Genomic DNA, 26,068 nt, shown 5'->3' with positions numbered 1-26,068 from the left:
TGTGTTTTTAATCTCATGTCTAATAAGTACTTGCCTAACCTTATACAAGACTTCTTGTGGACATGTTTTTGTTTTTGTTGTTGTTGTTGTTGCTTTTGAAATAGTCTCTGTCACCCAGGCTGGAGTGCACTGGCACATTCTCAGCTCACCGCAACCTCTGCCACCCAGGTTCCAGTGATTCCTCTGCCTCAGCCCCCCAGGTAGCTGGGATTACAGGTGCGTGCCACCATGCCTGGCTAATTTTTGTATTTTTAGTAGAGATGTGGTTTCATCATGTCGACCAGGCTGATCTCGAATTCCTGATCTCAAGTGATCTGCCTGCCTTGGCCTCCCAAAGTGCTGGGATTACAGGAGTGAGCCACCACACCTGGCCAACATGTTTTAATTACTCCTAGGTAAATGTCTAGTAGTAGAAGTACTGGATCATAGGATATATGTATGTGGAAATGCCACACTATTTTCCAAGGGGATAGACAATTTTATACCTCAAACAGCAGTGTATGAGAGTTCTAGTTGCTGTACATCTTTCCAATATTTGGTATTGTTGGTCTTTCTGATTTTATTCATTCTGATGGATGTGAAATTATATGTCATTGTCATATTAATTGGCTTTATCCTGTTAACTAATTATGTTGAGTACCTTGTTGTGTGCTATTGACCATTTGTACATATTCTTTTTGAAGTGTGTTTTCAAGTATTTTGCCCATTTTTGTTTGAGTAGTTTGTCTTTTTGCTATTCATTTGTAGGCATCCTTTATATATGTAGTCTGGTACACAAGTCTTTTGTTAGATATATGTGTTATAAGCATTTTCTCCCAGTTATTACCTTTTTCTTATGAACAGAATACTTTTAATGAGTTCACTTTATCAATTTTTTTTTCTTTTGTATTGGGCACTTTCTGTGTTTTGCTTGAGAAGTCTTTACTCCAGGATTACAAACATAGCCTCCTTTGTTTTCCTTGTAGAGTCTGACCTTTTATAGTTAGGCCTGTGATCTCTCCTGAGTTAATTTGTGTTAATGGTGTGGGGTGGGGTTAAAGTCCTTTTTTTCTTTCATACAGTTACCCAGTTAGTCCAGCACAATGTGTTGAAAAGACTTTCCTTTCCTCCGTTGAACTTTCTTATAAATCAAGTGGACTGGTTTGAACTCTGTTCTGTCAACCTGTTTGTTCTTAAGCTCATTGTCTTGAGTTCTGGAATGTATAAGTCTTGAAATCAGGTAGTATAACTCCTCCAACTTTGTTTTTTATTTTTGGCTATTCTGACCTTTGTATTTTCATATACATTTTAGCATCAGCTTGTCAATATCTTTAAAAAAAGAAAAAGTGCCATAAGATTTCTAGAAGAAAGAAGAAAAAAATATATATAAAAAAAGGCCCCAGTTGGATTTTGATCAGGGCTATATTGAATCAGCTAGTCTGGGGAGAATTGCCATGTTAATAATATTAATCTTCGTATCCATGAACATGGCATATCTTTATTTATTAAGGTCTTTAGTTTTTTTTTGGCAGTGTTTTGTAGCTTTAGCATTGACGTTTTGTAAATATTTATATAAATTTATTCCTATTTTGTGTTTTTGGGTCTATTGTAAATGACATATTTTACTTAATTTTTGAATTTTGTTGCTATATATAGCAATGCGGTTTTAAAAATTGACCTGTGATCTTACTAAATTCATTTATTAATTCCAGTAGATTTTTGGTAAGTACCTTAGGATTGTCGATATACATAAATGTCATCTACAAATAGTTTTATCTTATTCTTTCTTTTTTTTTTTTTTTTTTTGAGACGGAGTTTCGCTCTTGTTACCCAGGCTGGAGTGCAATGGCGCGATCTCGGCTCACCGCAACCTCCGCCTCCTGGGTTCAGGCAATTCTCCTGCCTCAGCCTCCTGAGTAGCTGGGATTACAGGCACGCGCCACCATGCCCAGCTAATTTTTTGTAGTTTTAGTAGAGACAGGGTTTCACCGTGTTGACCAGGATGGTCTCGATCTCTTGACCTCGTGATCCACCCGCCTCAGCCTCCCAAAGTGCTGGGATTACAGGCGTGAGCCACCGCACCCGGCCTATCTTATTCTTTCTAGTCTGTATGCCTTTCTTTTATTTTCTTGCCTTGCTGAATGGGCTAGGATATCCTAAAATGTTGAGTAGAATTGGTAAGGGCAGATATCCTTATCTTGTTTCCAATTTTAGGGGTAATGTGGTCAGTCTTTCACATTTAAGTATAATGATAGCTATAGATTTTTTATAGATGTTCCTTAGCAGGTTGAGGAAACCTTCAATTTCCTACTTTGCTGAGAGATTTTTATCATGAATCGTTATTGAATTTTGTCCAAAGATTTTTCTGCATCTCTCAAGATGGACATATGTTTGTTTTCTGTATTGGTAATGTAAATGGATTTCTTTTTCACCTGTTGGCAATTTCTCCTCACCTCAAATTAGGGAAAAGACAACAATTGCCCATTTGGGGTTTGTTTTTTTTTAAATTACTCAGCTTAACACTTGAATATCTTGGCATTGTTCATGGAATACAGGTTCAGGAACATGCTTTAGACAATTTGAATAAGACAATTTCCATAAAATATTTTATAAGCTAAAAATGCAGTGTGTGTGTGTGTGTGTGTGTGTGTGTGTGTGTGTGTGTGTAGGCCGAGTTATTTGGCTTGAGAGCCCTGCCTGCCCAAAAAACTTCTCTTAAACTCTCATTAGTCTCATGCTTAAAAAAAAAAATTCTGTCTCAAAAAAAAAAAAAAATTTAGTCTTAAGTGGAGACTTGAGGCTGTTGAGGGGGCAAGCTACATGAGTATAAGAAAGAAGACCATCCCATGCAGAATGGTCCTCTGAACCACAAGTACAAAGGCCCTGAGGTGTCCCAGAGGTATCTAGAAAACGGTGTCTTCAAAGTTGCTTTTGCCAGACGTTGAAGCTGACTGCAGAGTCTAAGAGAACCTTATCACTTTCTGGCAGAATAGAAGGACTGAACTGCTCAGGTCAAATCATTGTGGTAAAATTTACCTAAAATTTATAGTCTTAACAATTTTTAAGTGTACAGATCATGGCATTAAGTACATTCACATTGTTGTGCAACTGATACTATATTCATCTTCAGAACTTTTTCATCTTGTGCTGAAAACCTGTACCCATTAAACAATAACTCCTCGGGCCGGGCGCGGTGGCTCAAGCCTGTAATCCTAGCACTTTGGGAGGCCGAGGTGGGTGGATCACCTGAGGTCAGGAGTTCAAGACCAGCCTGGCCATCATGGTGAAACCCCATCTTTAAAAAAATAATTAAAAAAAACAATAACTCCTCATTCTCTCCTTCTCCTAGCCCCTGGCCACTGTTTACTTTTTGTCTATGAATTTGACTACTCTAGGTACCTCATATATGTGGAATCATACGATATTTGTTATTTTCTGTCTGCTTATTTACTTAGTATAATGTCTTATGGGTTTATCCACCTTTAGCATGTATCAGAATTTCCTTTTTTTTTTTTTTTTTTGAGACAGTGACTTGCCCTGTCACCTGGGCTGGAGTTCAGTGGCCCGATCTCGGCTCACTGCAACCTCTGCCTCCCAAATTCAAGTGATTCTTCTGCCTCAACATCCCTAGTAGCTTGGACTACTGACATCCGACACCATACCTGGCTACTTTTTGTATCTTTAGTAGAGACAAGGGTTTGCCATGTTGGCCAGGCTAGCCTCGAACTCCTGACCTCTGGTGATCCACCCACCTTGGCCTCCAAAAGTGTTGGGATTACAGATGTGAGCCACTGCGCCTGGCCAGAATTTTACCTCTTTTTAAGGCTGAATAATATTCTACTGTATGGGTATAAATAAAGTCAATCTTAGGAAATGTGTATGTTATATTTCTGAATCCTGAGAGAATGGAAACAAAACAGGTAGAATGGTGGTAGAGCAAGCTGCCATAGTTCTGGGATACTGTTATGAAAGATTTATGAGAGAACGGGACCCTGGCAGATTGGGCGGGTTACCCCTGACAGTGTGATGGTGAGAAAAGGGATCTCCCTTAGGTGGTTGGTCTCGTTCACTTTCTCAGCAATGATGCGTAACCCTGGTTTCAGAAAGCATGAACAGCTAAGCATGAAGCATGTCATAACCTCTCTGGTGGTTGACTCATAGAAGGAGCCACCTTCAGAAGCCAGGGATGGAGAGCAGGGTCTCAGGGACTAGTGAGCACAGATTTCTGATTGCTGCTTTCCAGATCATTGTATGCTTAAGCCCTTTATTTTCCTTAAGACATGATAATCACTGAGAACCAGGAGAACCACGAAGCAACCTCTAATTCAGATGTTCTTTTAAAAACTCTTTGTAGGCTGGGCACGGTGGCTCATACCTGTAATCCCAGCACTCTTAGAGGCCAAGTTGGGCAGATCACCTGAGGTCAGGAGTTCAAGACCAGCCAGGCATGGTGGCCCGTGCCTGTAATCCCAGATACTTGCGAGGGTGAGGCGGGAGGTTGAGGTAGGAGAATCACTTGAACCTGGGAAGCAGAGGTTGTAGTGAGGTGAAATCGCACCATTGTACGCCAGCTTGGGCAACAAGAGTGAAACTCCATCTCAAAAACAAACAAAAAAACCCCACTATATTTAAACCTCTTCTGTAGACATGTTTGCCAAGCAGTCAGCCCATTAGTATCTGAACAGCTTCTGTTCTTATAATCCTTTATTGCTCTTATTAATCCCATTCCCTTATTTGTTGGTTTTTTAAAGATATATTTCTATTTATTGATATTATTCTTAAAACTCAGTACCTGAATGACTAGTATAAGGTATGCAACTCCTTTCTCCTTAATTCTGAACCTTATACTTTATTAATTATCTGTACCCACCAAAATGATGATGAGGTGAATACATGTAAAGAATTTGCAATAAGTAAAATACAATCACATTTTAAGGGAGAGTTACGTGAAATATACATCACCAGGGCCGGGCGCAGTGGCTAACGTCTGTAATCCCAACACTTTGGGAGGCCGAGGCAGGCAGATCACCAAAGGTCAGGAGTTCTAGACCATCCTGGTCAACACGGTGAAACCCTGTCTCTCCTGAAAATACAAAAATTAGCCAGGTGTGGTGGCACGCACCTATAGTCCCAGCTACTTGGAAGGCTAAGGCGGGAGAATCGCTCAAACCCAGGAGGTGGAGTTTGCAGTGAGCTGAGATTGCGCCACTGCACTCCAGCCTGGCGACAGAGCGAGACTCCATCTCAAAAAAAAAAAAAGAAAAGAAAATATACATCACCAGAATACTAATTTACAAGGAAACTTAAGGCATTGAGTAAAATTTAATGGTAGCTTTATAGAAAAATGAATCATGTCAGTGTAACCTAATTTGTTTTCAAGAACAGTTTAAGGATCTGGAGGAAGCAGAGGACATAATCTTAACTTTCTCATGCGGCTGATTTCCTTATGAATGACGTAATCAACAGCAACCCAGCAAAACTGAGGTTAGCTCACATGATACCACAGTTAGATGGTGGGAAGGTCACACAGAGACATTATCAAGGATATCGTTCCAGTGTGGGATAAGTCATCATTTAACCTTTTAGAGGTCAGTCTGGGACCCGTTCTGTTTAATCAGTTTTAATCCATAACCGGTGGCATATTAGTGTATACATTTGTGCTCAAGAAAACTAGAAACAGAAGTCAAAATAACCTGTTATTAATGGGGTACGGTATTTATGAATTGGACAAAATCAAATGAAGGCTAATTAAGTTTGTAAGTAAGAGGTTCAAATAGGCGAATGATTGGCTTTGTGTCTTTTTTGGCAGAAAAAGCCCATGGGCCATGGTGAATCACAAGGTAGTTGAATCATGACAGTAACTATAATGTAGGTGTCTGCAGAATATCACATCTCATGCATCAGTGCTCTAGTCAATACTTGTTTGAGACTAAAAGCATACAAGTAATACAGTGAAGTCATTTCATAACTGGCAATACCAAGACTTCTGAGAGCTGTGTTTAGCTTGAGTACATATGATGTAAAGAGGGCCTTACAAAATGTGTATAGGAGCCACAGGAGAGCAAGACAATGATTTAAGTTGAGACATCTGGTGAAGATGGCACAGGAGTTCAGGCTCCAAACACCTAGCAAAGGTAGTTATAATATAAAAAGGGTAACCAAATAAGTATAGTCGGGCTGTAGTCACTGTAGTCACCTAGAAAGTAAGCTGAAATACAAAGGGGTAAGCAGGCTTAAGCTGCAGGCCTCTCCAGCAGGGGCAATCAGGAACTCAGGTTCCTCAGAATAAAGGGATATAGCTTTGTGCAGTGGCCATTTCATAGCCGGTGAGGTATATCTGAGTCGCTTGCTAATTGAAAACTTTTCTTAATACTCATGATGACTTGAAATATGGCTGGCACTGGCAATTTTTAAGACTCTATGGAGACTGAACTTAAAACTAAAAAACAAATTTAAAAAGATGGCAATGTAAAAGTATCCACATGAGCCGATACCAAGGAGTTGGAGCCAGGCTCCAGGGAATGTAAATTGGGAAAATAACTAAGTCTCTTCCATACCTCTAAGAAACACTGGCTACACTGAAATCAGAGACCACAGTGCCCTCCCTCCCCAACCTAAGAAAGAAGGCTGGAAAAGACGGCTTACCTGGAAGGAAAGGGCTTCTGGAAGTTTGAGAGACAAAGACGTAGCTTCAGAACTGGAAACTGAGCCAAGCTGCTTTCTCGGCCCAGGACCTGGATCCGTGGTATCACCGATAGCACTGCTGAGCAGGAACACACAGTGCCATTTTGAGACCTGGTTTGGAAGAGGTTTTGAGAGATCAGATGGAGGGACTGAAAGCTGCCTGGGAAGGGAGGGAGAGGGGGAAACATAAAGCAGTTGAAAACTCCTACTCAAAATAAGCTTGCAAAGCAAAACTTTAGAATACGTGAAGACATAAACGGAGAGTTCAAAATGTGTTCAAGCAAGACGTGAACTTACTGAAAGTGAAATTAGCAGTTGGAATTTCTGGAAATGACAATAAAATAAATATGTTTACAATTCTTAAGATGAATGAAGGCTTACAGGAGATAAAAACGATGCGTTGAAGCAAGGGGGAGGGATAAGAAACAGAACCAGTCAGAACTGTGTTGTATTAAGTAAAATGGGCTAAAATCCTTCAAAAAGACCAAAAATGCAATGGGTCAAATCCAGTATGAGCTTACTTCTCTCATGTAGCAGGCCTGGGTGGGTATTTCAGGCCACTGGGTGGCTGCACCCTTAGGGACCCAGCAGACAGCACCCACATGGCTTTCAGAATTGCTCTGCTTGCCCACAGGAAGGAGTGGGGAATAAGCTAGGACAGAAGTGGTCTCTCTCATGTCTGCTCAAGCCCCACTGGCCATACCTAACTGCTGGGGAGCCTGGGAAATAGAGGCCAGCCACGGGCCTCGGGAAAAGAAGCAAAGGTAAAATGGAGAATAAGTTTCTGCCGTATCTCTAAGAAACAGTGGTTACAATGGCAACAGATTTCCCAGCAGCAATAGAATTGAAAACACAAGAGAGTATTATCTTCTACTTAGAATTCAGTACTCGTTAAACCGTCATTCAAAAATGATGATCATCAGTCCCTATGAAGGAAAAATTGGCAGTATCCAACAATTATGTAAGCATTCACCCTTTGACCTAATGGTCTCACTTCTAGTAATTATTCCAGAGGAAACACCTCCACAAAATAACCAAGAATATGTACAGAAGGTTGTTCATGGCTCCATTGTTTGCAGATAGAACAAATTTGGAAGCAACCTGTATGTCCACTCATAGAATTCTGGCTGAATAAACTATAGTATATCCATGTAATGCAGCTATAAAAACAATTATTGAAAAAAGGAAGATATTCAAACAATTTTTTTTTAAAAGGGAGATAGCTATGAAGTGCTTTCTAGGATGTTTTAAGGGCAATAGAGAGTCACCAAAATATATGTCTAACGTGCTGCCTTGTATGTAAGATGGAAAGGGAAATAACCACACATATACTCAAACCAGAAATAAATGATAGGGGGGTGGATATTAGTGGAGGAAGTAAGTATGGAAATGAGACTTTTCTGAGCATATGTTTTTATAGAGTTTTGATTTTGAACTATGAATATTTTACTTTTCAATTATATGAAATTAACATGAAATAAAAAATAACACAAAGCAAATCCTGTCATTGAATGTACAAAAGAGAAACTAATAATCAAAATACCATATCAAATTGATTACATAAATACAAAGAAAAGAAATCAGATAACTTTTTAGCAGAGTACTCAGACTATACAAGCTTAGTGGAATATAGTCAAGGAACAAAAGGAATGGGAAATGTAGACTTTATTTATGTGGTTACTTGTTGGCAGTGCGTAGTAACTCTGAAACTGCTTAATATGTTATGTAGTTTGAACGAATGAATCAATATACTAATGTCCTTGGGAACTAGGTTCTTTTTGTTGTTAATTTCTTCATTGAAATTCTGTATTCGATCACAGGAGCTGGAGTCTGCTTCCTGCTGGGACCCTTCCTGATCCTTGAAGTTAATCTCTAATTTGCTATTGGTGATGCTTCCTGCCCCTTTTTTTCTTCAACTTTTATTTTAAGTTCAGGGGTACAGGTGCAGGATGTACAGGTTTGTTACACAGGGAAACTAGTGCCATGGGGGTTTTCTGTACAGATCATCCCATCACCTAGGTGTTAAGCCCAGCATCCATTAGCTACCTTTCCTAATGCCCTCTCTCCCCCACTCTCCCCTCTGACAGACCCCAGTGTGTGTTGTTCCCTACCATGTGTCCATGTGGGAACCAGATTCTTGCTGTGGAAGATGATCTTTCAAATATGTATTTCACTATTACACAAATACTGACATAAGGTGAGGAAGAATGCTGTGATGGTCGCTTTGCATTGGAGGTATCAGTGTGCCACCCAGATTCTAGTTTCAAAATACCATATTTTACCTAAAAAACAGGCCCCCTTCGAAAAAATGACCCGAGGTCAACGGAAGTACAAGGTACCAAAGCAAACAAATGCTTAGCAACTGGGATGGCCAAAGATATGTATGGGAGCCAGCCTGAAGGAATCCTGACAAGACAATTTGGAAAATGTTAAGCATTCCAAAGAGGAATGATGGCAGTGAATTATAACACACTGAATAAAAATTAATCAATCCATAATGTATTTCTAGAAAACAGCTGCCAGCTCATGAAAGCAGAATGTATCATAGAATTAGAAAATTACTATTTTACAACTCCCAATGTGGTGATTAATTCAGTCAAGGATGATAAACATGCTGAAACTATCAAGTGAAACTTCGTTATGGAACGGATTAGTCTAACAGTCTCAAAGTATTAATTACAAAGGGAAAAGGTCCTCTACAACAGGAAAATGGATGAGGCGAGGTGGCTCATGCCTATAATCCCATCACTTTGGGAGGCCTAGGAGGGAGAATTGCTTGAGGCCGGGAGTTCAAGGCCGGCCTGGACAACAGCAAGATGCCATCTCTACAAAACAAAATTTTTAAAAAAATTAGCTGGGCATGGTGGTGCACACCTCTGTAGTCTTAGCTACTCAGGAGGCTGAGGTGGGAGGATCACTTGAGCCCAGGAGTTCCAGGTTACAGTGAGCTATGACTGTACTCCTGCACTCCAGCTTCAGCAATGTAGTGAGACCTGTCTCAAAATAAACAGCAAACACCTCCTTTATCAAGTGACCAGTAATGAGACAAATGACATAATGGGATATATCATCTAGATAGTGTTCTTGCCAGAAATGTTTAATATTGAGAAAACAAAATTACACAAATTGAGATTATGTGATATTTTATAAGACAATTGACCTAAATGCTTCAAAAATGTCAGTAGTGCCAGGCACAGTGCCTCACGCTTGTAATCCCAGCACTTTGGGAGGCCCAGGAGTGTGGATTGCTTGAGGTCAGGAGTTCAAGACCACCCTGACCGACATGGTGAAGCCCTATCTCTACTAAAAATACAAAAATTACCAGGAAGTGGTGGTGCACCTGGAATCCCAGCTACTGGGGAGGCTAAGGCAGGAGAATCACTTGAACCAGGGAGGTGGAGGTTACAGTGAGCCAAGATCACGCCAATGCACTCCAGCCTGGGCGACAGAGTGAGACTGTTTCTCAAAATCAAACAAACACCAGAAACAAAACAAAACCTCAGCACAGGATTAGAGAGAGCCAAAAGTGAACTAGGAAGCTGGGCGAGTCTCTTCTCTCCAGCGGAAGGGCTGGGATGTGTCCCCCACACTCCCAACGCGGTGTAGGGAAGACACTGTCTCCCAAAGGCCTGGCTGGCATGACCTTTGGGACCTCCCAAAGGTCCAAGCTCTTGTTCTCCTGATGTCTGGACAGGCACTCTTTGAAGTGTATGAATACATTTTTAAAAGGTTTGGCAGTAAGCTAGTCTTCCTCATGCTTTCTCAAAAGCTTACTGAGCCTGTGGCCCTGAGCACAGGCAGTCATAGATTTCCTCTTCCACTGCTGCCGCTTTTCTGGGCACCTGGAAGCATCAGGGTGTGCAGTCAAATTAGACGTGGGCGGGGAGAGCGTGGCTTGCCTTCCTTCCTGGGCAGTTTCCTGAAACTGGGCTAATTTTTTGTAGAAATGTGAACATTGAATTTATTAAAAAATAATTTAAAATGGGCTGGCCGCGGTGGCTCACGCTTGTAATTCCAGCACTTTGGGAGGCCGAGGCGGGTGGATCACAAGGTCAGGAGTTCAAGACCAGCCTGACCAATATGTGAAACTCCGTCTCTACTAAAAATACAAAAATTAGCCAGGCATGGTGGCCTGTGCCTGTAGGTCCAGGTAACTCAGAAGGCTGTGGCAGGAGAATCGCTTCAACCCAGGAGGCAGAGGTTGCAGTTAGCCAAGATCATGCCACTGGACTCCAGGCTGGGGGACAGAGCGAGACTCAGTCTCAAAAAAAAAAAAAAAACAATAAAAATAATACACAGAAAACAACTTACATGTACATGTCTTGAATGAAGTGGCTGTGTTTTTTGAGGGGCAGTTGCTTTCCTTTTTTTAGAAGAAATTGAGAGATTGAGAGGTACTCTATTCTAATCAAAATTAGAGATTTGTAGTGGGACCAGAAATTACTTAACAACCATCCCCCACCCTCCAGTTTTCCCCTTGTCCTGCTGGGTTGAAAGTTCCAGAGCTGCTGTCAAGGCCTTGTGTTTGTCAGACGCCCGTGGCTCCTGCCAGGTTGCAGCCGTGAGCTAGGGGATGAGCCCATAAGCCCAGACACACCCTCCTGCAACCTGAAATGCAGCTGTCAGCCTCAGAGAAAGGGGACCAGGCAGGGCCGAGCACCCCTGGGAATCCAGGATGAGGCCAGGGTTTTCTCCTGGACTGTCAAGGCTGGAGGGGTAGGGGGCTGCCTCGTACCTCCCTACACAGGACATATTCTTACTGAGTGACACTCGGGAGTCATGACCTGGTGTCTCCTGCCCACCCTGGTAAATATGAATGGAGGCAGGTTTGAGAGCCTGTCCTCGCCTTGGATTCACCCACACCGGGCCACGTAAAGGTGCTACCTAAGAAAGTCTCTTCTCCCAGTCCCCTACTAGCCTGTGAGTGGTCGGCCAAAGAGGATCTGACCAGAGTGCAAATGTGAGATAGTGTCTTGGTTGTACCTGTTTGTGGTTTAGCTTTCTATTTAAATAAGGAAATAAACTTAAAATATTTGTCATCTTGAAATAAAGTTGAAAAAAAAATTAAAAAATAAAGTTGAAACAAAAATTATTTTAAAAAATAAAATTTTTTTTTTGTTGTTTTGTTTTTGAGACAGAGTTTCACTCTTGTTACCCAGGCTGGAGTGCAATGGCGCGATCTCGGCTCACCGCAACCTCCGCCTCCTGGGTTCAGGCAATTCTCCTGCCTCAGCCTCCTGAGTAGCTGGGATTACAGGCATGCACCACCATGCCCAGCTAATTTTTTGTATTTTTAGTAGAGACGGGGTTTCACCGTGTTGACCAGGATGGTCTCAATCTCTTGACCTCGTGATCCACCTGCCTCTGCCTCCCAAAGTGCTGGGATTACAGGCGTGAGCCACCACGCCCGGCCTAAAAAATAAAATTTTATTTTAAAATAAAATAGCTAATCAATGTCGTATACTACAATTACATTCCCTTTCTAAACAACCTTTTTATTTTCCCTTGAGTTGTCTGTCTGCCTTGTTTTCTGTGTACTTATCACTAATTCAGCAACAGACTCTTCTCCCACTGTGTAAATCTTTTTGGAATGTTCAAAAGTATTTGGAATTTCCACCCTCCTGGAGAAATTTCTCCCATAGCCATGTGCCCTATTCTAATTTAGATTGTGCACTCTGGATCTGATGCCTGGAGAATCTTCACCCACCTCGGAATCCTCGGATTGTACTATGCGTAGTTTTTCTTCTCTTCCAGTGCCTCCCATTTCCTGGACCGCATGTATTTCTCTCCTAGTTTATTATTCCTCATTCTGATGACGTATGCCTTTCTTTCACTGGCTTCCTAAGAACTTCATGTGAATAAAATTCTTTTTAGTATGTGGCATCATTTTATACTGACACTTAATTGACCATTTAGTTTGGTGTAGAATTCTATGTTGGAAATTTTATTTCATTAAATATTGAAAAGCTTTTTAAAGTAAACTAAATGCTTAAATTGTTTCTTAAGAAGTGTGCCAAATTGTAGATAACTTGATTTTTTTTCCTTAGCGTGTTTAATTTTTTGAGTACCAAATACATTCACATGTTTAGGAGAATGTTCATAGTAGGAAAATACGTATACCAAAGTCTTCATCTCATTTATGACCCCATCTGCCAAGTTCCTACCCCTGTAGCACTTTCTTTAACTTTTTTTTAAGAGATGGAGTCTTGCTGTATTGCCAGACTATGCTCAACCTACTGGGTTCAAGAGATCCTGCCTCAGCCTTCTGAGTAGCTAGGATTATAGGCATGCACACATGCCCAATGCTAACTTTTAAAGTGTCCTTCCAGGGTTTCTTCATGTATATATAGAAGATTACTTGACTCTATTCTTTTACTCCCCTTTTAAAATGCAAATTGTAGTGTATTTCTTGTTCTATTCTGTGTCTTGCTTTTCCCCTTAACAATGTATCTTGGAGACATGTCCATATCACTAAATGGAGAGTTCTTCCTTTTTCGAAGAGAGCTGCATAGTATTGCTCTGGATAGATGTGCCATAATCTGTTTAATGGCTCCCTATTGATGGACATTTAAGTTTAAAATAAGTTGTTTAAGTTACAATGTAGTCTCCAGTCTTTTGTTATTATAAACAGTACCTCCACGCATACCGTTATAAACACTTAATTTTGTACACATGCAAGTAAATCTATAGGATAAATCCTTAGAAGTGGAGTTTTGGCTCACAGGACATATATGTACATTTGTAATTTTGATACGTATTGCCAGCTTGCCTTTTGCAGGAGTTGCACCCATTATATTCTTCAGCTCCACCAGTGGTTAAGAAAACCTGTTTATTCTACAGCCTCACTAGAGATACTGTATGAACAAATTTTGGGGTTTTGCCTATTGTTTATAAGGTGAACAGTGTAAAGTTCCATTTTTCTCTTTTATACCTTTTTTTGTGTGTGTGTGTGTGACGGAGTCTCACTCTGTCACCAGGCTGGAGTGCAGTGATGTGATATCAGCTCATTACAACCTCCACCTCCTGGGTTCAAGTAATTCTCCCAACCCAGCCTCCCGAGTAGCTGGGACTACAGGCATGTACCACCATGCCCAGGTAATTTTTGTATTTTTAGTAGAGACGAGGTTTTACCATGTCAGGAGAGTCTCGATCTCTTGACCTTGTGATCCCCCACCTCAGCTTCCCCAAGTGCTGGGATTACAGGTGTGAGCCACTGTGCCCGGTCTCTTTTATTCTTTTTTTTTTTTTTTTTTTTTTTTTGTGTTTCGCTCTTGTTACCCAGGCTGGAGTGCAATGGCGCGATCTCGGCTCACCGCAACCTCCGCCTCCTGGGTTCAGGCAATTCTCCTGCCTCAGCCTCCTGAGTAGCTGGGATTACAGGCATGCGCCACCATGCCCAGCTGATTTTTTGTAGTTTTAGTAGAGAAGGGGCTTCACCATGTTGACCAGGATGGTCTTGATCTCTTGACCTCGTGATCCACCCGCCTCTGCCTCCTAAAGTGCTGGGATTACATCTTTTATTCTTTTTAATTAATTTTTGAGTCAGAGTCTCCTTCTCTTGCACAGGCTGGAGTGCAGTGGTGCAATCACAGCTCACTGCAGCCTCAACCTCCTGGGCTCAAGCAATCCTCCCACCTCAGCCTCCCCAGTAGCTGGGACTACAGTCATATGCCACCATACCCAGCTAATTTTTGTGTTTTTAGAAGAGACAGGGTTTTGCCATGTTGCCCTGGCTGGTCTTGAACTCCTGGACTCAAATGATCCCTCTGCCTCAGCTTCCCCAAGTGCTGGGATTACAGACGTGAGCTGTGGCACGGGGCCTGTTTTTTCTTAGGAGTGATGCTGACCCTTCTTTCATAGGTTTAGTAGCCCAATTATCCTCTTTTGTGAATTATCTCTTTGAATCCTTTGTTCATTTTACTATTTCCATATTGGAATTTTGATCTTTTTCTTGTTTGATTTCCAAGAGCTCTTTCTAAATTAGATGAATATTTTATGATGTTTTTTCCTCCAGTTTGTTTTCTTTCGATTTTGCCTATGCTTTTTATGCAAAGTGCTATTTTTATTTAGTTGAACTTATCAATCCCTTAGAATTGAAGGCATCTCTGGCTTCCAATGTTTCCAAGAAGCCTGACCCCATTCCACGCATGTAACCACCTCTCAGGTAAAGAGCAGGAACTTTGCTCCAGTACGCCCCTTCCATGTGACCTCTCCAGTCACAGTCCCTCACTTACCCCAAAATAATTTCACTTTTATAGGAATCAGTCACTTCTTTGTATTTAGAAGTTTTACCACCCAAATGTGTATCTTTAGACACTCCAGTTTAGTCTTACCTTTAAAAAAAAAAAAAAAGTTATCTGGGATGTCTTTTTTACTCCATTTTTTTACCTTTGTTTTTCTCTTGAAGATCTGGACCCCTTGACCAATAGGGCTTTCCATAGTGTGAGTCTTGCAAATTGCATGCCCATGATTCAGCTAAGTATATCCCTCAGTCCTCTGTATTTCTTGCAAACTGGCAGCCAGATTCAGAGATTTAGTGAAACTCAGGTTTGCCATATAGGAGGCACAAAATGTCTGGTCGTCTCTCCTATTGAGATGATTGGTGGTAGCTACAGGTGCTAACATGTCTGCGTGGGTGGTGGGATGCGGATAAGTTGTTGCAAGATGGTGGAATTCGAACTCTAAATTTTATTTTTCATTTATAAGTTGAAATGTCCTTTATTGTTATTTTTTGAAACGGAGTCTTGCTCTGTCACCTGGCGGGAGTGAAGTGGTACGATCTCGGCTCACTGCAAACTCCACCTCCTGGGTTCAAGCGATTCTCCTGCCTGAGCCTCCTGAGTAGCTGGTATGATAGGCGTGCACCACCGTGCCCAACTAATTATTTTTCTTTTTTGTATTTTTAGTAGAGATTGGGTTTCGCCATGTTGGCCAGGCTGGTCTCAAACTCCTGACCTCAAGTGATCCTCTCACCTTGGCCTCCTGAAGTCCTGAGATCACAAGCGTGAGCCACTGCACTCGGCTCATTTCTGCCTTTTCTTCTTTGAGTTCTTCCCCTCCAGTTTGCTCTCTTTCTGTGACACCTGTTACTCAGATTTTATACCTGTTGGATTGGTCCTCCATGTTTCTTAACTATTTCTCTGTCTTTTCATTTCACTTTTTCTAGGAAATTTCCTAAACTTTATTCTCCAACTCTCTGTTCACCTGACCACTTATGCCATCATATTTTATTTTCCAAGAGTTCTTTTTTGTTTTCCGTTATTATAAATAGCTTCCTCTCTTGTATTTGGATGCAATATTTTCTCCCTGAAAACAGTGAGTTTTTAAATGGTTTTCTTCTCTCTAGCATTGTGTCTGTTTCTTCCAAGTTGTCTTTTTTCTGCTTGTGGATTTGTTCAACTTTTAACACTAGAAATTTTCTTTGAATGTCAGAGGATCTTTGGCTGTCCACTCATATTTATAAGTAGGACAATATCTAGACTGTTTCCTCAGGGAAGATTCAGTGTAGTATCTTTAGATATTTCTTCCTTCGCTAATGCCTAGAGAGAGATGTTTGGGTCTTTATATCTTGTAATAGTAGTATTCCTGAAATGCAAGTGGAAAAAGAAGGCTGGAGAGGTCTCAGCTTTCGCTACGTGTGTTTTTATGCAGTCCCCCTGTTCTCAGTATGATGCCCCTCTAATCCTCAGCTCTGACCACTGTCCAAAAATTGTTTTATCTTCCCCCGAGGGGAAAACCTCACTCTTACTCTGTAGTTGGAGAGGGAGTCATTTGGCGCACTAAGTCAGAGACGAGATCTGGGGATCTAACTGCGTATTTCATTTGCAAGAAATCCATCTGTTTTTACCCCCATCTTTGCACCTCTTTCTGAAGACACCTGGGTCAGCAACTCTTGAGCTTTTGGAGGGTCGTGAGGTAGAAATTGGGTTGTCACTCTGCTTTCTCCACTGCTGGCTTCAGTCTATGTTCAGTGTATATGATTTACCTGAGGATCTTATTAAAACTGCAGGTTAGTTCCGTAGGCCTGAGCTGGACCCCGAGGGTCTATGTGAATAGCGGTCCCCTCAGTGATGCTTGGACCACACTTTGTGTAGAGCGGGCTCAGTCATTTACCATCTGTCTGTTCATTTTCCAGCCTCTGAAATTTTGTCCTTGGAGATTTCATACATTTTTTTTTTTAAAAGTCATGAAAATTTTCAAACATACATACACATAGTTAGAATAGCCATTAACCAGTGGTCGATTCTGCCTCATCTGCACTTTAATCCACTTGACCCAGCACGCACCGCATTATGTTGAAGCAAATTCCAGACAACCTATTTCATCTGTAAATATTTTAGTTTTTTTTTTTTTTTTTTTTTTTTTTTTAAATAGTGACATTGAAATATAACCACATGTATTTGTTAGGGCTGCCATAACGAACTTCCACAGACTGGGTGGCTGAAAGGACAGTTCTGGGGGCTGGAAGTGTGAGATTGAGGTGTCCCAAGGGTGGTTTCTCCCGGGGCCTTTCGCAGTCTGTCGATGGCTGTCTTCTCGTGTGCTCTCCCACGGCCTCCAGCATCCGTAGTTTCTTGTGTGTGTGTCCTGATTACCTCTTTACAGGCCCCATCTCCAAATGCAGTCACATTTGGGGTACTGGGAGGTAGGGCTTCAACATAGGAATTTGGAGGGGGGGAATATAATTCACCCCATCACACCATAATTTCCTGTTGTCTTATATATGTAGTTTGTTGCCATGAATTCAGATAAATTTCACACATTGCACTTAGTTGATATATCCTAAGTCTCTTAATTTTTTGGATTGTTGTTGAAAGAATTTATTGAAGTAACAAGTTGTGGTCCCTACACAGTATACCACCGTGTATTTTCTTTACTGCATCCTGTAGGGTCACTGAACAAGTTATTTTGTCTTCTCTCTTGAACATCAGTAGTTAGTTGAATGTACAGGTTTGATCAGGTTCTAATTTTTTGACAAGCCCACTGTGTAGATAGCAGGTACTCTTCCCTTCTCCCTGTGGGTAGTAGTGTTGTTGATGGTCTTTGCCTACCTCCATGTAGCACATCAAAGGTGGCAAATTGGGCAGTTTCCAAATCTGATCATTCCCTACTCACTCCTTAGCTATAGTGCTTCCAAAACAGTAAACGTTCCCTCACTTACTATTCTGTCACCGGGTGGTACAGTTAGTACAGGAACGGCAGGAGAAAGGCTTCTTGGCCAGTACTTACCCTCCTCAATATCACCATGAGGTTTTCTTATTCATTTTACAATTCTGTAAAACGTGATTTACGGTTATGTTAGTGGAGTTATGAGAAGGAGCATTTGTTTGAAAAAGGCACTATTCATTGGAAGTTGTAATTTATGTAGCCAATTTCTTGCTGTTGGACGTTTAAATTAATTCCAGGTTTTAACTTTTTTATCTATAATACTGTGAGATGAACTTTATTTATTTTTTTATTTTTTATTTTTTTTTTGAGACAAAGTCTCATTCTTATGCCCCAGGCTGGAGTACAAGGGGGCAATCTCAGCTCACTGCAGCCTCCCAGGTTCAAGCAATTCTCCTGCCTCAGCTTTCCGAGTAGCTGGGATTACTGGCATGTGCCACCATGCCCAGCTAATCTTTTGTATTTTTTGTAGAGATGAGGTTTCTCCATGTTGGTTAGGCTAGTCTTGAACTCCTGACCCCAGGTGATCCACCCACCTCGGCCTCCCAGAGTGCTGGGATTACAGGTGTGAGCCACCACACTCATCCTGAGATGAATATTCTTTAAAAATAAGTTAAAACACTCCTTTTTAGTGTATAGTTTGAATTTTGAAAAATGTATACACTTGGACACAAATCCAAATATAGAACATTTTCATCTCGACAGAATATTGCCTGGTTCACCTTTGTCCCAGCCTGGCTTCAGATTTCTACTGATGGTCTCTCTGGCCATAGAGATTCGTTTTTCTGTTTTGAATTCCGTATCATTGGAACCACACAGTTGATACCCTTTATTGCTAGGCTCTTTTTGTTCAGCATGTGATATGGTTTAGATATGTGACCCCTCCAAATTTCAAATCTCATGTTGAAATATGCTCTCCCATGTTGGAGATGGGGCCTGTTAGGAGGCATCTGGATCATGGGGGCAGATCCCTCATGAACAGCTTGGTGCCATCCCCTTGGTGGTAAGCGGGCTCTCCCTCTGAGTTCATGCAAGATCTGGTCATTTAAAAGCATGTGGGGCCTCCCCTTCTCTCTGACTCCTGCTTTTGCCATGTGAGATGCCTGTTTTCCTTTTGCCTTCCACCATGGTTATAAGCTTCCTGAGGCCTCACCAGAAGCCAAGCAGATGCCAGCACCATGCTTCCTGTGTCGCCTGCAGAACTGTGAACCAATTAAACCTCTTTATAGGCCAGGCGCGGTGGCTCATGCCTGTAATCCCAGCACTTTGGGAGGCTGAGGTGGGTGGATCACTTGAGGTCAGGAGTTCAAGATTAACCTGGTCAACAAAGTGAAAACCTGTCTCTTAAAAAAAAAAAAAAAAAAAAATTCACCAGGCATGGTGGTGCATGCCTGTAGTCCCAGGTACTCAGGAGGCTGAGGTAGGAGAATCCCACGAACCCAGAAGGCAGAGATTGCAGAGATCACTCCACTGCACTCCAGCCTGGGCAACAGAGCAAGATTCTGTCTCAGAAACAAAAAAATTTTCTTTATAAATTACCTAGCCTTGGCCGGATACAGTGGCTCATACCTGTAATCCCAATACTTTGGGAGGCTGAGGCGGGTGGATCACGAGGTCAAGAGATCAGGACTATCCTGGCCAACATGGTGAAACCCCATCTCTACTAAAAAATGCAAAAATTAGCTGGGCTTGGTGGCACGTGCCTGTAGTCCCAGCTACTCGGCAGGCTGACGCAGGAGAATTGCTTGAACCTGGGAGGCAGAGGTTGCAGTGAGCCGAGATCGCACCACTGCACTCTAGCCCGGCACCTGGTGACAGGGCGAGAGACTGTCTCAAAAAAAAAAATTAGCCTCAGGTATTTCCTTATAGCAACAGAAGAATGGCCGAACACAGCATGTTTTTGAGTCTTTTCCTTGTGTGGAGCATATATTAATTTTTATGGCTGCCAGGCGCGGTGGCTCACGCCTGTAATCTCAGCACTTTGGGAGGCCGAGGCGGGTGGATCACGAGGTCAAGAGATCGAGACCATCCTGGTCAACACGGTGAAACCCCGTCTCTACTAAAACTACAAAAAATTAGCTGGGCATGGTGGCGCGTGCCTGTAATCCCAGCTACTCAGGAGGCTGAGGCAGGAGAATTGCCTGAACCCAGGAGGCGGAGGTTGCGGTGAGCCGAGATCGCGCCATTGCACTCCAGCCTGGGTAACAAGAGTGAAACTCCGTCTCAAAAAAAAAAAAAAAAAAAAAAATTTTATGGCTAAGAAGTATTCCATTGTCTAGATATACTACAATTTGCTTATCCATTTTCCTGTGTGTGGATATTTGGGATAGTTCCACTGGGGCCATTGGTGAAGAAAGCTCTTACATAATTTGTATACAAGCCTTTTTTTTTTTTTTTTTTTTGAGCCAGAGTCTCACTCTGTCACCCATGCTGGAGTGCAGTGGTGTGATCATGTCTCATTGCAACCTGCACCTCCCAGGTTCAAGCGATTCTCCTTCCTCGGCCTCCCAAGTAGCTGGGACTATAGGTGCCTGCCACCACGCCCAGCTAATTTTTGTATTTTTAGTAGAGACGGGGTTTGTACCAAGTTGGCCGGGCTGGTCTCAAACTCCTGACCTTAGTGTTCTACCTGCCTTAGTTTCCCAAAGTGCTGGGATTCCAGGCATGAGCCACTGCGCCCAGCCTCTACTGACAACTTAATTTCACTCTTATGGCCTCCAGAATGTGAGATATTAAATTTCTGTTGTTTTAAGTTATGTTAATCTGTTTTGTGTCGTTATAAAGGAATACCTAAGGCTGGATAATTTATAAAAAAAAAAAAAAGAGGTAGCCAGCCATGGTGGCTCACGCCTGTAATCCCAGCACTTTGGGAGGCCGAGGCAGGTGGATCACCTGAGGTCAGGAGTTTGAGACCAGCCTGGCCAACATAGCAAAACCCCATCTCTACTAAAAGGACAAAAATTAGCCAGGCATGGTGGTGGGCGCCTGTAATCCCAGCTACTTAGGAGGTTGAGGTCGGAGAATCGCTTGAACCCAGGAGGCAGAGGTTGCAATGAGCTGAGACCACATCACTGCATTCCAGCCTGGGAAAAAAGAGCGAGACTCTGTCTCAAAAAACAAAAAAAAAAAAAAAAAAAGGAAAAAAAAGAAAAAAGTTACTTTGGCTCATAGTTCTACAGACTGTACAGGAAGCAGGGCACTAGCATCTGCTTCTGGTGAGGCCTCAGGAAGTTTCCAGTCATGGCAGAAGGCAAAGAAGGGGGACCAGGTGTATCACATGGTGAGGGAGGGAGCAAGAGGAAGAGAGGGGAGCCCTAGACTCTTTTGGACCAGTTAGCGCTCTCGTGAACAAATGAGAGGACTTACTCATTACTTCAGGGAGGGCACCAAGCCATTCATGAGGGATCCATGGCCCACACACCTCCCACTAGGCACCACCTTCAGCACTGGAGATCACATTTCAACATGAGATTAGAAGGGTACAAACGTCCAAATAATATCATAAGCCATTCAGTTTAAATTTACCACCAGTCGACCGGGTGAGGTAGCTCATGCTTGTAATCCCAGCAATTTAGGAGGCCAAGGCAGGAGGAATGCTTGAAGCCAAGAGTTTGAGATCAACCTAGACAACAAAACGAGACCCCCATCTCTACAAATTAAAAATTTTTTTAAAATTAGCCAAGCATGGGGCATGAGCCTGTGGTCTCAGCTACTTGGGAGGCTGGGGCAGAAGCGTTACTAGAGCCTAGGAGTTCAAGCTTTGATCACACCATAGCACTCTAGCCTGGGCAACCGAGCAAGATTCTGTCTCTTACAAAAAGAACAACAAAAAAATTATTGCCTGTCATACTTTGTTATGGTAGCCCTAGGAAGCTAATATATCTACCCAGGATTGCAAACAATTTCTTCTGTTTTCTTCTAGAAATTTTAGTTTTAGTTCTACATTTAGTCATATGACCCATTTTATGTTTATTTTTGTGTATGGTATAAAAGTCAAGGTCAGCGTTCATTTTCCCTCATACGGATATCCACTTTCAGCACCGTGAGATCAGATCTTGCTTTTTCACAAAGACTTCTTATCTAGTTGGGGACATGTCCTTCTATTGTTTGTTTTATCATATTAGATTTTGTTAAATGCTGTTTCTGCATCTCTTCAGGTGATGATACAGTTTTTCTCCTTTATTCTGTTAATGTGGTGAATTATATTGATTGACTTTGTAATGTTAAAGTAAGTTTCCACTGGCCGTGATGTATTGATGGATTCAGTTTACTAATAATTTGTTAATTTCTGCTTCCATGTTCACAAAACATGCTGATCTATATTAGTTTTCTTGAAATGTCTCTGGTTTGGTATCAAGGTAAATTCTAGTCCTAGTGAAATGAGTTGGAAGGTACTCTTTTAGTTCGGTATTTTTTCCCTAAATGCTTGATAGAATCCATCAATGAAGACATCCCAGCCCGTATTTTCTTTGAGGGTAGGTTTTAAATACAAAATCACTTTCTTTATTAGATTTTTATTTTTATTTTTTAGATGGAGTCTTAATCTGTCACCCAGGCTGGAGTGCAATGGCACAATCTGAGCTCACTGCAACCTCCGCCTCCAGGGTTCAAGCGATTCTCCTGCCTCAGTCTCTGGAGCAGCAGGGCTTGCAGCCCAAGCCACCATTCCCGGCTACTTTTTGTATTTTTAGTAGAGATGGGGTTTCACCATATTGGCAGGGCTGGTCTCAAACTCCTGACCTCAAGTGATCCATTGGCTTCAGCTGCCCAAAGTCCTGGGATTAAAGGCATGAGCCACTGTGCCCGGCCAGTTTCTTTGATAGAGATATTTAGGGATCTTTTGGAAGGAGTTTTGGTAGTATCGTTCCAGAATGCAAAATGCAAAATACAATGGCTTTTACAAATATATTACAAATCAAAATTGAATTTTGACTTTTTACCAATATTCTTACATTTGTATCGTGGCTTTTTAAAGGTATTTTTTCTACTGTAGCTTTTTTTTCTGATATATAAATAATACATGCTGTTAAAAAAAATTTCAAAGGGGCTGGGTGCAGTGGCTCAGCACTCTGGGAGGCCAAGGCAGGCAGATCACGAGGTCAGGAGTTCGAGACCAGCCTGACCAACATGATGAAACCCCATCTCTACTAAAAATACAAAAAAAAATAGCTGGGTGTGGTGGCACACACCTGTAATCCCAGCTACTCAGGAGGCTGAGGCAGGAGAATCACTTCAACCCGGGAGGCAAAGACTGCAGTGAGCCAAGATCGCATCGCAGCACTCCAGCCTGGGCAACAGAGCGAGACTCCATCTCAAAAAAAAATTCAAAAGAATATAGAGAATAATAAGGAATGGTATGAGTCAGGATAGGCCAAATTCTGTTGACCTAATACAACAAAGGTTTATTTCTTGCTCGTGCTATATACCCATTGTGAATCTCCAGGGGCATTGCTTCCCGTGGTCACTTAAGGATCCAGGTTGAAAGGCTTCACCATCTTGTGAGCAAGACTCCGTCACAAAAAAAAAAAAAAATTCAAAGAATATAGAGAATAATAAGGAATGGTATTAGTCAGGATAGGCCAAATCCTGTTGACCTAATGCAACAAAGGTTTATTTCTTGCTCGTGCTGTACACCCATTGTGAATCTCCAGGGGCTTTGCTTCCCACAGTCACTTAAGCACCCAGGTTGAGAGGCTTCACTATCTTGTAATGTATCATACGGATTGTATCAAATACAAACTCTTCAAGGTTTATATTTACCTTTTGGAGGGATAAAGTTTCATTATCCAAATGGATAGTCAAGTCACAACTGTATGGGTATCAGTAATCGATGAGGTCAGTGTTATTTGGATGTTGCTTTTTTATGTTTTTGTTATTTTATTTTTTGAGACAGAGTCTCACTCTGTTGCTCAGGCTGGAGTGCAGTGGTGCAATCTCAGCTCACTGCAACCTCCCCATCCCGGTTTCAAGCAATTCTCCTGCCTCAGCCTGCTGAGTAGCTGGGATTACAGGCATCTGCCACAATGCCCAGCTAATTTTTGTATTTTTAATAGAGACAGGTTTTCATCATGTTGACCAGGCTGTTCTTGAACTCCTGGCCTCAGGTGATCCACCTACCGTGGCCTCCCAAAGTGCTGCAATTATAGGCATGAGCCACCACACCTGGCCAGATGTTGCTTTTTCAGAAAGCACTTTCACTTACATACATTGGGTCGTCTTCTACATTTCTGGTTGTCAGTTAAGCCATAACTGTGGCTTACTGAAGAACATGACCTTTGAAGTCAGACTTGAGGTTGAACTTTACCTAGGGAAATGTGCTTATTAACCATAAGCCTGTTTCCTCATGGGGAAAAATTATATGTACCTTTTATGACTGTTGTTAATTAGAAAAACATTATGTAAAACACCTGCTAAGGCTTATCTACCACAGGCTTTCTCCACTTATCAGGTTCACCAAATACAACTGCAGCATGAATTCCACTTTCTACACAACAGTAAGCCAGAGTGTTCATGTTAACTGTGTTTATCTCCCATCCTGTTTAACGCACATGGCTTTCTTAAACTTTTCTCAGATTGAATGAGACTGTGCAACACAACTAACACTTGAAGTTTTTTACTTTTTTTTTTTTTTAATTTTCCAACTCTTATGAATGTACAGAGGACTTTCCAGAAGCTACATGATGTGATATTTCAGCTGATTAAATGTGGATGTGTAGAGTGGTGGGAGAAAGTGCAGGAAAAGAAGCAGGCCCTTGGAAAGGAAGGCTCTGCATAGCTTTGCGGGGAGAATAAGTTGAAGGCAGCTATTCTCTGACCTTGAGTTGACACAGAGGGCAAGGAGTAGGTACAAGGAAGTGTAGGGGAATTTATCTTAAATAGGCTTGTTTACTTTTGTTGCAAACCTTTGATCATTCAAGTGAGCCAGTGACTGCTCCCTGAAAAGGGGAACAATAATGTTAATTATACCCAGATTTTGTTTGCTCCAGGCTTTCAGCATTGTGTCTGTACAGAATAAAACCAAGCAGCTCCAGCTGTTCCAGGCGGCTCTCTTCGGCCACTAGTGCTGGGCAGCCCCCTAGCTGCTCTTACACCGCATACCTGTGTCTGAGTACTCCTTTCATCTGTCTTGGCCAGGGTCTTCAGGACAGACCTGGTATAGATGAGAATTCGGCTGTCTGCTGTTAAGCCAGATACTAAAGCAAGTTGTGAAATGTAAAACAATGCCACTCTGCTCACTGATTTTTTTGTTTGGTAAAATATAGTAACTTTTCATTGAAATATTGTTATTTATGTTAGTTAACATGCCACAAGGGTCAAAGGATCCTGAAACCAAACACTTGGAGGACTGGTGCTTTATCCTGTGGGTGAAAGCTATAAAACAAGATTTTCTTAAATAAATGTAGTATATGCATCCATCTCTCCGTCTTTGGTGTGTTTTCAATCCAAGTATCCTCTTTCTTCCTTTTGTAAGGAAGATACGAAGAATGTAAGCAGTTAGTTACTGGCTTCAGTCCCACAAAAAGTTAGTTTTTCTAAGCAGTGATCTGGAACCAGTTTAACTGGACTCTGGCTATTAAGATAGCTCTTAATGATGTTTCGTTTTGTTTTCTGTCTTTCACATAGAGCTTACTCACATGGCATTTTGGCATAGCAAAATGAAATGCAAGGAACCAAAAATAACATAATTGAAGGCAGTAAACCCGAAATTAAATAGAAAGATCATCAGTCCAGGAAGACCTACCGGAGAGTAAGTATGCAAATTGCCAAGAATTAATTGGTTTACAAAGAGGAAAAACAGAGACTGGGTCAGTGAAAAGAAATCATGGTTTCCCTGAGGCCCCGCTAATACCTCCATTTTCTGGGCCAGATCATAAAGCAAGATACTTTGAAAAGGACTTTCACATTCACTTTTCAGGTTGCATATGAGTTGATTCACAAGTAGTTTAAAGAATCATGCAGGAAGGCCGGGCACGGTGGCTCAAGCCTGTAATCCCAGCACTTTGGGAGGCCGAGGCGGGTGGATCACAAGGTCAAGAGATTGAGACCATCCTGGTCAATATGGTGAAACCTCGTCTCTACCAAAAATACAAAATATTAGCTGGGCATCGTGGTGCGTGCCTGTAATCCCAGCGACTCAGGAGGCTGAGGCAGGAGAATTGCCTGAACCCAGGAGGCGGAGGTTGCGGTGAGCCGAGATCGCGCCATTGCACTCCAGCCTGGGTAACATGAGTGAAACTCC

The 26,068-nt window shown here is 41.9% G+C and overlaps 1 protein-coding gene and 1 pseudogene across 7 annotated transcripts in view; both read left to right on the top strand.

The window, feature by feature from the left end:
- The window catches only part of GPR160 (G protein-coupled receptor 160), a 48,662-nt gene that overhangs the window by 14,809 nt on the left and 7,785 nt on the right, over positions 1 to 26,068 (top strand). For 6 of the 7 annotated variants that reach the window (XM_032260770.1, XM_032260784.1, XM_032260777.1 and 3 more), the window contains one exon: positions 25,453 to 25,576. Coding sequence is in view for 3 of the 7 variants with exons in the window: in XM_032260819.1 (XP_032116710.1) it covers positions 25,453 to 25,514 (62 nt within the window). In the remaining 4 variants the exon portion in view is untranslated. Of the gene's footprint in view, positions 1 to 19,089; positions 19,109 to 25,452; positions 25,577 to 26,068 lie in introns of those variants that run through there. The other variant, XM_032260792.1, reaches the window with a different exon arrangement.
- LOC116545153 lies at positions 6,277 to 6,405 on the top strand (annotated as a pseudogene).

This window comes from Sapajus apella, unplaced genomic scaffold (genome assembly GCF_009761245.1).
Source record: "Sapajus apella isolate SASKATOON/1434 unplaced genomic scaffold, GSC_monkey_1.0 scaffold4, whole genome shotgun sequence".
NCBI classification, from domain to species: Eukaryota; Metazoa; Chordata; class Mammalia; order Primates; family Cebidae; genus Sapajus; species Sapajus apella.
The sequence above is the reverse complement of the archived record's forward strand: the minus strand, read 5'-3'. Positions and strand labels throughout refer to the sequence as shown.